Source organism: Lutra lutra, chromosome 18 (genome assembly GCF_902655055.1).
Source record: "Lutra lutra chromosome 18, mLutLut1.2, whole genome shotgun sequence".
Lineage (NCBI taxonomy): Eukaryota > Metazoa > Chordata > Mammalia > Carnivora > Mustelidae > Lutra > Lutra lutra.
In genome coordinates this window covers 14592006-14603153 of record NC_062295.1, presented here as the reverse complement: position 1 = coordinate 14603153, position 11148 = coordinate 14592006, and the positions used below count along the sequence as shown (strand labels likewise).

At 48.7% G+C, this 11148-nt stretch overlaps 1 protein-coding gene and 1 long non-coding RNA gene across 5 annotated transcripts in view; one reads left to right on the top strand and one right to left on the bottom strand.

The window, feature by feature from the left end:
* The first annotated feature begins 302 nt into the window (after positions 1-302).
* TMC7 (transmembrane channel like 7) overlaps positions 303-11148 on the top strand; it is a 59503-nt gene continuing 48657 nt past the window's right edge. The window contains exon 1 of one of the 4 annotated variants that reach the window (XM_047714434.1): positions 303-590. In XM_047714434.1, coding sequence (XP_047570390.1) covers positions 524-590 — 67 coding nt within the window. In that variant the 5' untranslated portion in view covers positions 303-523. The remainder of the gene's footprint in view (positions 591-11148) is intronic. The other 3 variants (XM_047714433.1, XM_047714432.1, XM_047714431.1) reach the window with 3 other exon arrangements.
* LOC125091036 (uncharacterized) lies at positions 1079-9978 on the bottom strand. The gene is made up of 3 exons (XR_007124559.1): positions 9801-9978; positions 2325-2422; positions 1079-1431 (listed from the first exon to the last, which is right to left on the bottom strand). It is a non-coding gene; the product is annotated as an uncharacterized LOC125091036 (long non-coding RNA).

The window sequence follows — 11148 nt, the reverse complement described above, 5'->3', positions numbered from 1 at the left end:
GATCTGGTGGGAAATTTATAACCCAAACCCATTAGATCGTGAGACCCTCCCTTGCACCTCACTGAGCCTCTCAGGTCCCCAACCGCGTTTACAAACATGTACAAATACTCTTCCCCGCCGCCCCGCTTTACGGACCCACAAGTTGACTTACTAGATACACTTGTTCAGAGTCTCGGTTTTTATTAATTTTTTATGAATAACTCTTTAAATCTAGTAAGACATCCGGGAGGTCGCCCTTTATCTCGGCCGCTGGGTGGAGCCTTCCCGGGCCTGGGGCTCCGCAGCCGCGTGTCTGATCCCTGCTCCCACCGCCCGCCGCCGGCACTTCCACCCCCACTCTGGGCTCCGGGTGGTCCCGCGGCGGCGGCGCGCGGGGAAAAGGGCCGTCTCGGCGCCGCGCCCCGCCCCGGCCTCTGTGACGTCCGCGCCGGAACCTGGAATTCGGCTCCGGGAGCTGGCGGCGGCGGAGGTGGTAGCGGCCGGAGCGGGTCTGCGGCGGCTGTCCGGGGCGCGAGGCGCAGCCATGAGCGAGTCCAGTGCCAGTGCGCTCCCGCCAGGCAGGCGCAGCAGGCAGACCTTCATCCACCCAGGTAGGACGGCGGGGACCGCCTCCCCGCGGCCGGCGGGCAAGCTGCCTCGAGCTTGGCGCGGGCCCAGCCCCTCGCCGCCTGCCCGCGCCGGGCGCTCCTGGCTTTGGGGGAAAGCGCATTTCTCTTCCTCCTGGTCTCCCTTCTGCAACCCGTCGTCGCCCAATTCCGAGGGCGCATGCCCTCTCCCAAAAGAAGCATCAGAATGGGAGTCCTGACCGTGTGGTGCCTTCCCGTTACTGCTTTAGAGATCCCTTATGTGGTAACTGAAAAGAGTATGAGAGCCCCGCCAGCCCTACCATTCTTGGCACGAGGTGACTGCCTCCCAGACATTTCAGACTTTACCATTAGACACACTTGGAAACGAATTCCGCCTTGGCTGTGTATTGCTGTGTATCTTTGGTAAATGGCTTGCCTTCTCTGAGCCTCGGATTCTTCAGCAGTAAAATAGGACCAGGATGTTAGTAGAATCAATTGAGAGAAAAATATGGGAAGTGCCTAGTACATAGAAAGGCACCAAAAAAAACGGTAGACAGCCAAGTGTTATCATTTTTGTCCTTTTTTACTGAGTAAAACTTACAGTGACGTCTAAACTGGATTTTTACATAAACATGTACAACTGCCACCCGGTTGAGATAGAAAAGTTGCCAGCACCTAGGCAGGCTTCTTACAGCATTCCCATCTTACCTTTGTCCTTAACAAAACACAAGACCCTGCTGTGAGTTTTATAAGCAGCGTTTCCTCTATTTCTATTTGAGAATAGAAATTTTGTTACAAGGATTTACAGTAAACCATGGGTGTGGATTTGGACATGGGGCCCTTATGATTGGATTGTTCTTCACATCTAGGAGAAGAAAAGGAAGAAGAAAGACATTTTAGAGAGATCCAAACCCTGGGAACTTGCTCAGGAATCAAAAGGCAGAAGTCAAATTCCATTTGATGCTAATTATTTGCTAGCTTGTTAATAGTGCTGACATCAGCCCAACTTCAGCCTTTTAATGGCAGCCATTCAAGTATTTTCCTAGTTGGTTTCCATTTATCTTCCTCTTATTTTAGCACAATCCATCACCTTTAAGATGCTGACCCTGGTTTCCCTACGGGGACATGATGAGATTCATCTATCATGGATCTTTGCTGGGTGTTAAAGGAGATTCTCTAGACATCTTTTTTAGAAGAGTCATAACTGGCCCCTCTGACTAAAAGGTCTTCCTGTCCCTCGGACAAATGATGCTTTATGACCTTGTATCCACCAGCATGGCTGGGAGGCTCAGAAGGGACTGTGTTTGTAACTTTGTTGTACTTTGTAAATGGTGGCCTGCTGTATGGGCATCACGGGAGGACAGTTGGAGCCGGGCAGGAGACAAAGGGGTTCTGGTTTACAGATTGGGAAATATGCATCCTTCTAAATGATGAAACAGATCATATCGTTCCCCTTCTTTATTTATTTATTTATTTATTTATTTGGCAGACAGCGATCACAAGTAGGCAGAGAGGCAGGCAGAGGGAGAGAGGAAGGGAAGCAGGCTCCCCGCCGAGCAGAGAGCCCGATGCGGGGCTCCATCCCAGGACCCTGGGATCATGACCTGAGCCGAAGGCAGAGGCTTTAACCCACTGAGCCACCCAGGCGCCCCTCATTCCCCTTCTTAAGTTAAAACTTTCCAGTGGTTTCCCATTGTGCTCAGCCCTCATCTCTCTTCCCCTGACTGGTTTCCTTGCTAATGTCTTCAAAGCACTTACCACCATCTGAAGTCATCTGGTTTGATTGTCTTGTCTCTTAGCTGTCTCTCCTTCTCAAATGTAGGTCCCATGAGAAGTAGGGGCTTTGTTTTCTTCTCCTAGGATATAGAACAATGTCTGGTATATAGTAGATGATGGACATGTGTTGAATGAATGAATGGATGAATGAAGTGTAGCCAAAGCCACATTGGCATCTGTGGTGTAGAGGTTGAGAATCTGGACTCTGGACTCCCAAATGCAAATCCTCATTTTCCATGTCCTGGTCTTGCCTTTCTGCAAAGAACTTAAGTGCTTCGTGCCTCAGTTTTCCTTATGTGTGTGTGTGTTAAAGATTTTTTACTTGGGATACCTGGGTGGCTCAGTTGGTTAAGCGGCTGCCTTCAGCTCAGGTCATGATCCCAGCGTCCTGGGATCGAGTCCCACATCGGGCTCCTTGCTCGGCGGGGAGCCTGCTTCTCCCTCTGCCTCTGCCTGCCACTCTGTCTGCCTGTGCTCACTCTCTGACAAATAAATAAATAAAATCTTTAAAAAAAAAAAAAAAGATTTTTACTTGACAGAGAGAGACACAGCAAGAGAGGGAACACAAGCAGGGGGGATGGGGGAGGGAAAAGCAGGCTTCCTGCCAAATGGGGAGCCCGATGCGGGGCTCTATCCCAGGACCCTGGGAACATGACCCAAGCTGAAGGCAGATGCTTAACCAACTGAGCCACCCAGGCACCCCTTCCTTATGTATTAAATGGAAGTCATGATGGTATCTACTTCAGGAGGTCAGTATAAGGATTAGAGTTAATTAACATAAAAGACTTGGTAAGTACTTATATTATCTATACTGTGTAACAAATTATCCCCAAACTTCTCTAAGCTTAAAATAGTGATATCTCACAGTTTCTCCAAGCCAGGAATTTGGGGATGACCTATCTGGTTCTGGCTCAGGGTCTCTTACGAGGCCGGATTCATGGTGAGGGCCTGGGATGCCATCCTCTGAAAGCTTGCTGGGGGCCGACAGATCCCTTCCAAAAATGACTTGCTCATAGGAATGGCAAATGGACATTGGCTGTTGGCAGGAAGCCTCTCAGTACCGACCTCCCAGAGGCTGCTTGAGTGCCCTGTGGACATGGCTTTCCCTGGAGCATATGATCCAGGAGAGAGCATGGAAGAAACCTAATGCCTTTTATCATCTGGAGAGCTTGGAGATCACACCCTGTTATTTCTTTTCTTTCTTTCTTTTTCTTTCTTTTTTTTTTTTTTAAAGAATTTATTTTTTGACAGAGAGAGACACAGCGAGAGAGGGAACATAAGCAGGGGGACTAGGAGAGGGAAAGCAGGCTTCCCGCTAAGCAGGGAGCCCAAAGTGGGGCTCGATCCCAGGACACTAAGATCATGACCTGAGCTGAAGGCAGATGCTTAACCACTGAGCCACCCAGGTGCCTCTCACACCCTGTTATTTCTGCAGTATTTTTTTTTTTTTAAATTTCTGCAGCATTTTATTGGTCACATGGATCAGCCCTGTTCAGTGTAGAGAGGACCCATGGAAAGGTGTGAATGTCAGGGTATTTGTGGGGAGAGGATCACTGGCAGCCACCCTGGAGACTGGCTGCCACAGCACCATATAAGTGTTAACTGTTGTTGATAACATCTCTGTTCCCCACTAGATGATGAGTCCCAGGAAGACAAGGGCTGGGCCTGTTTGTCTTACCATCATGTCCCATGCTTAGTACTGTGCTTGGTGCATAGTAGGCCTTCAGGGAATATTAGTTGAGTGGGATGCCTTTCATGATTTCATCCAACGATGCTTCTAGAGTCTATAAAGCCCCTCCTGTTCCCTCTGCCATGGGTGCCATTCATCACCTTGTTCCATTATAAGGCATACTCCTCTTTCAGTCCGGTGCCACTTCCTCCTGGAAGCCTTCCCTGACTGCCTCCCCTCTTGCAGGCTGGACTCTGTGTCCCTGATCCATGTCCACCTGGTCCACAGGACTCACCCTGCCCAAGCATCCGTTGAGCTGTATTCTTGCTTCTCTTGAGTTATATCATTTTTAAATTTTTTTAAAATTTTTTTTTTAGATTTTTTTTTTTTTTTTTAATTTGACAGACAGATCATGAGTAGGCAGAGAGGCAGGCAGAGAGCCAGACGCGGGACTTGATCCCAGGACCCTGAGATCATGACCTGAGCCGAAGGCAGAGGCTTTAACCACTGAGCCACCCAGGCGCCCCTATATCATTTTTTAAAAAAATTTTATTTATTTATTTGATAGAGATCACAAGTAGGCTGAGAGGCAGGCAGAGAGGGGGGGAAGCAGGCTCCCCAACAAGCAGAGAGCCCAATGAGGGGCTCGATCCTATGACCCTAGGATCGTGACCTGAGCCAAAGGCAGAGGCTTTAACCCACTGAGTCACCCAGGTGCCCCGAGTTATATCATTTTTAAGAGCAGGGATTTCAGAATGGAGCAGACCCAAGTTCAGACAGTGATTTGCCTCAGTTTCCACAACTATCAATGAAGGTTCTGACAGGAGTAAAAGTTGGAAGACCACCTTCTCCCAGGGCCTCTAAAGAGGATTGCCTCTTGAGCTGGCCCCTGGCTATCACTCCCCAACCCCTGCTGCTTTCCCTTCACCCCAGGCTATTGGTCCCTTCCAGTGTTCTCCTCCTCAGGTCTTGTAGTTACTATTCCTCTGCTTGATCTCAGTTTGAATGTCTCCTCCTCGGAGAGGCAAAGACCCCACCCTACCTAAGGTACCCCCCAGGAGACATTTGCCCACCCCCAGGTCCCTGAGCCCCCTGGTTGCTGGCATGTTCTATGTTTACTGCATGGAATGACTCCTGGTGGCTTTTCCCGTTTACCAAATGTTTATCATATTCCATTTGGTAAATACTTCATCCTAGATCATCTTCAACTGGCACGCAATGACTTTTAAACTGAGGTATGATTCATGTAACGGAATCAACCACTTGAAAGTATACAATTCAGTGGCATTTAGTACATTTAGTACATTAGTGTTGTGCAACCACTGCCTCTGTCCAGTTCCTAGACATTTTCCTCAGCCCCAAAGGGAGCCCTGTGCCCATTAAGCGATCACTCCCAGATTTCCCCTACACCTAGCCCCTGGCTACCAGCAATCTGCATTCTGTCTCTATGGATGGCCCCATTCCGGACATCGCCTATAAATGGGCTCATACAATACTGTGACCTCTTGTGACTGGCTTCTTCACTTAGCAGAAAGAAAGTTTTCAAGGCTCCTCCGTGTGGCAGCATGTGGCAGTCCTTCATTTGTTTTTATGGCTGAGTAATATTCCCTTGTGTGGTTATCTCGCTGTTTGTATGTCTGTTCATCTGTTGATGGACATTTGGATTATTTCCGTCTTCGGACTACTAGGAAAAAGGCTGCTGTGAGCACTTATGTACAAGTGTTTGATGAACATCTGTTTTCAGCTCTCTTGGGTATATACTTAGGAGTGGAGTCACTGGATCCTATGGTCATTCTGTGCTTAACTTTCTGAGGGTTGGCCAAACTCGGGGACTCTTTTTTTTTTTTTTTTAAAGATTTTATTTATTTATTTGACAGATAGATATCACAAGTAGACAGAGGGGCAGGCAGAGAGAGAGAGAAGAGGAGGCAGGCTCCCTGCTGAGCAGAGAGCCCGATGCGGGGCTCGATCCCAGGACACCGGGACCATGACCTGAGCCGAAGGCAGAGGCTTTAACCCACTGAGCCACCCAGGCGCCCCTCTTTTTTTTTTTTTTTTAAAGATTTATTTATCTGACAGACAGATCACAAGTAGGCAGAGAGGCAGGCAGAGTGAGAGAGGGGGAAGCAGGCTCCCTGCTGAGCAGGGAGCCCGATGTGGGACTCGATCCCTGGACCCTGAGATCATGACCTGAGCTGAAGGCAGAGACTTACCCACTGAGCCACCCAGGCTCCCCTAAACTCAGGGACTCTTAACCCTTATGTGGGGGTTTCCTGTGACCATTACCCCATAGTTCATTGGGGGAACCCAACAGACTCAACCAAGATGGGCTGATTGTCATCATGTGGCGGCCGGTCAGGATTGCAACTTACGTGAAGGCTTCAGAGCTGCTCGTGAAGGCTTCAGAGCTGCTCACCTCTCCTCTCTCCTTGCCCTGGGGCAGCACTTGGGGAAGGGTGACTGTGTTTGGATTGACCCTATTTTCCACAGGGTGGGACTCGGTCTGGGCCTTTGGAGCAGGAACACTTGGAAAGGTAAAGGAATAAAATTAAGCTACCTCTTTATACTCCTTCTGTGAGTGAGGGCTGGGACCTGGTTTGTTTTTTTGTTTTTGTTTTGTGTTAAGGTAAGTAAAGAAGACATCTGCTGGGACGCCTGGGTGGCTCAGTTGGTTAAGCCGCTGCCTTCGGCTTAGGTCATGATCCCAGCGTGCTGGGATCGAGTCCCGCATCAGGCTCCTTGTTCTGTGGGGAGCCTGCTTCTCCCTCTGCCTCTGCCTGCCACTCTGTCTGCCTGTGCTCGCTCTCTCTCTCTCTCTCTCTCTGACAAATTAATAAATAAAATCTTTAAAAAAAAAAAAAAGAAGAAGACATCTGGCAGTAGTTTTTATGAAATCTGCCCAGTCCAGGTATAAATCCCAATGTGGATGATTATCTGGTGTGTGACCTTGAGCAAGTCCTGTTACCTCTCTGACCTTCAGTTTTCTTCTCTGTAAAATGAGAATAGCCGTATTCCTATCAGCTAGAAGTCGCTGAGAGGATTTTTTTTTTTTAAGATTTTATTTATTTATTTGACAGAGAGAGTGAGACAGTGAGAGAGGAGCATAAGCAGAGGCAGTGGGAGAGGGAGAAGTAGGCTCCCCGCTGAGCAGGGAGCCCTATGTGGGGCTCGATCCCAGGACCCTGGGATCATGACCAGAGCTGAAGGTAGATGCTTAACCCAGGCTTCCTGAGAGGATTTTTTTAAAAGATTGATTGATTGATTGATTGATTTTAGTGAGAGCGCTGGGGGGAGGGGCAGAGGGAGAGGATCCAAACAGACTCCCCACTGAGCATGGAGCCCAACCCCCAGGTCCGATAGCACGACCCTGAGATCATGACCTGAGCCAAAATCTAGAGTCAGACACTGAGCAATTGAGTCACCCAGGCGCCCTGGTTCCTGAGAGGATTTACTGAGATAGGCAACGTTGAAGAGTGAGTACCACACCTGGGAGATACTGAACACTCAAATGGTCCTGTTGCTGTTATTATTATATTATTATTGCTTGAACCTTCTCTAGCCTTAATATTGTAAAACTTGATGATTTCATGTGCCGTATACCTCTATTTTCGGGGTTGCGCTATTAGTTATATAGTTAGTCAACTATTTGGGTTGTTTTAGTCTGACACATTGTCTTAAACTGGAAGACACTAACCATTAATCCCGCAGTATTTATTTTGTTCCCCTTATCTGCTAAGCCCATGCGTCAGGTGACATTACTTGTCATCCTTAAAGGTGCCCCAGAAGAGAGGGATCTTCTGCAGGTCAGGACACAGCCAGAGACTACACAGGCCACGGAAGGCCATGAAAGGGCACGAAAGGCCACGATGGTTCTCTGGTAAGCCAGCCAGCCATCTGACTTGAGTTGTTTTTCCCCACTCTGTCTGAAGAGGCTGAGTGAGCTCTGCCCAGCAACTCAGGCCAGATTAGGCCCAAAGGCCCATTGGCTTGTTTTGTTTTGTTTTCAGGAAGTGAAGAATTTAGAGGGATAAAAGGGGGAAATGACTTTTCAGTGTTGTAAGCTTTGTTGCATCTGGTTGCTTTTTAAAGGAGCTTTGTTTGAGTGTGGGACCACCCAGACCTTTGGTGGGGCTCCCCCACCCACCCACCCCGCCACCAGCAGCAGGAGGAGGAGGAGGAGGAGGAAGGGAACTGACCCTGTATGAACCGTGACCCAGTACCAGGCGAGGAACCAAGTAGTGAGAGAGACAGGCCAGAGACATGCTTTCCGGAAGTGTCTGGCCAAGCAGGGGAGACACTCGCTGAACAGGTAAAGAGGAAAATAGGGTAGTTAACAGCTAACCGTAACTGCTGAGAAGGAAGTAAAGGGGTGATGAGCTAGAGAGGGGGAGGCCCTACTTAGCTGAGGTGATCAGAGAAGTCTCGCCGAGGTAGGTGGAGGTGGGCATGACCTTGGTGTATTTGAGGAGGGCTCAGCCTGGAGCCTAGAGGAGGAGAAGAGGGGACGAAGTCAGGCAGGCAGGAGCCGGTTCCTGAGGATCCATTCGGCCTGGTCAGCATTTTGACTTTGGACTCACGTAGATTTCTTAAATTATTCACAGCAACTCACTAAGTGTGATTTGCCCATTTTACACCCCTGGAAACTGAGGCTCTGAGAAGTTACTGATGAGCTGCTGAAATAGAAGGACATTAATGTTGTGACTCTGGAGCCAATGTGTCCGTGTGTTCATTTGAGAGATGTTTATTTGATTTACGATGTGCCACGTACCATGCTAATTGCCGGGGGTGTCAGACTTTGGCTTGACCTTGGGCAAAGTTCTCTGAACTTCTTTATTGCAAGATGAAGGTAACACTCGAGAAGGACCCATGCAGGCGTGCCTGGGTGGCTCAGTGGGTTAAAGCCTCTGCCTTTGGCTCAGGTTATGATCCCAGGGCCCTGGGATCAAGCCCCGCGTCGGGCTCTCTGCTCAGTGGGGAACCTGCTTCCCTTCCTCTCTCTCTGCCTGCCTCTCTGACTACTTGTGATCTGTGTCAGTCAAATAAAAAATAAAATCCTTAAAAAAAAAAGAAGGACCCATGCAGTGACATGATGGTGAGCATCATGGGAGCTGAGTATATAAAGGGTTTGGCATAATCATGGTGCCTGGTAAATGCTCAATGAAGTCCTAGATGCTTCCAGGAACATTGGAAATCTTTTTTGGAAAAGTCTTGGTCAGGAAGAGAAACGTTCCACATAAGGAGTAGCGTGGTCTGTAGCAAGAATCCCTCATAGCAAACATGAAACCGTTCTGTACATTGAGTTCTTCAGTAAATAACCAGACATATATAGTACAGTATGCCAGGCACTGCTGTAAGCCAGGAGTCTGCATACTACAGCCCATGGGCCAAATCCAGCCTGCCACCTATTTTTAATAAATAAAGTTTTATTAGAACACAATCATGCCCATTCATTTGTGGATTATGGCTGCTTTCCTGCAACAATGGCAGAGATGAGTAGTTGTGGCAAGAGCCTGGGTGATGATAGTAAGGAAATTGTAAGGTTTGTTGACCTTTTTCTAAGTGTATAGTTGCCGCCTAATCCTCAAGGTGGTCCTGTTCAGATGGAACTCCTATCGCCATTTTATAGGTGGGGAAACTGAGGCATGGAATGTTCAGTAAGGTAACAAGTAGGCCTGAGATTTGAATCCAGGTTGTGGGCTTTGGAGGAACTCTGTCCTGTTTGTCTTCTCTCCAGACAGACAGAATCACAGTGATTGCTCCCCAGATAGCCCACCGGATGCCCCACCTACCTGAAAGCCAGGAGATTCCGGTCCAGGGCCCAGCGTCACTCTGATTACCCAGTTAGTCACTCCTCATGAAGACTGTTTGCTCATCTGGTCATAAAGCCTTGGCCCCAGCCAGTCCCTAGGCCTCACCCAGGGGCCAGGTAGCGTGACTCATACAGGTCCTCCCAGCCTGGCAGTTAGTTCTGAAGTCTGGCAGATGGAGGAGGCTCCCAAGGCCCCTGGCTCCTCCCCTCTCAGACCAGGCTTTGGACTGTAAAGAACGAGGCCTCTCTACATTGTTCAATCCAGTAGCTACTGGCCACATGGGGCTATGCAATATAAATTTAATGACATCTGATAAAATTAAAAATTCCTTAGTCTTACCAGCCACATTTCAATTGCTCAGTAGCCACGTGTGGCTGGTGGTCAGCATACTAGACAGTACAGATACAGAACATGTCCATCATTGCAAAAGGACAGTGCAGCCTGACATATGATGCCCTGGCATGGGATATAGCCATGTCAAGCTGTGCAGCTCAACGACAGAAATAGCCACGGGGCCAGCCAGAGAGCTCTTGTTAAATCTGAGTAAGATAATGTCCTGCCGCTGCTCAAAACCCCGCATGGCTCCCACCTTACTAGACTAAAAGCCAGAGTCCTCACCATGGCCTGCAGACCCTGTGTGGTCTGGCCTCTTTCTTCCCACAACTCTTACCCCATCACTCTCCTCTCTGCTGACTCTCCTTCAGCCACACTGGCCTTCCTCTTGTTCCTTGAATTGACTGGGCACAGTCCTGCCTCAGGGCCTTTGCCCTTGCTCTTCTCTTTCCCTTGGATAGCTCTGTGGCTCTTTCCCTCCCTTCCTGTAGGCTTTGCTTAAACCCATCCCTGCCTTATTTTTCTCCATGCACTGTCAGCATCTGAAATACATTGTTCTTAACTTGATTGCTGTTGGTCTCCTCTGGCTAGAATGTAAGTCCCATAAAGGCAAGGGAATTTGTGGGATGTATTCAAGGCTATGTCCCAGTCTTAGAACAGTGCTTGGCTGGCACCTAGCAGTTGCTGAGGAAATGTTTTGGAGTGAGCAACTGGATGGATGGATGGATGGATGGATGGGCAGGCGTGTGGCCTTTCCATGAGGAGGACAGTAATAAAACTCTGGCCTTGGACCACTTGGTGGAGATGTCCTAGTGGATTCAACTAGATCCCTTCAGCTGTGACCCCTTGGTTTAGGGTTAGGGTGGGCTGTGAGCACAAATTACTTGAGGTCCTCTACCTCCAGTTAGCATCCAAAATAACAATGTCAAAGAATCTGAGTGGAAAGAAGTCCAAAAAGTTTTGAAATCAATGTCTACATTGCCTTATTGGCAAC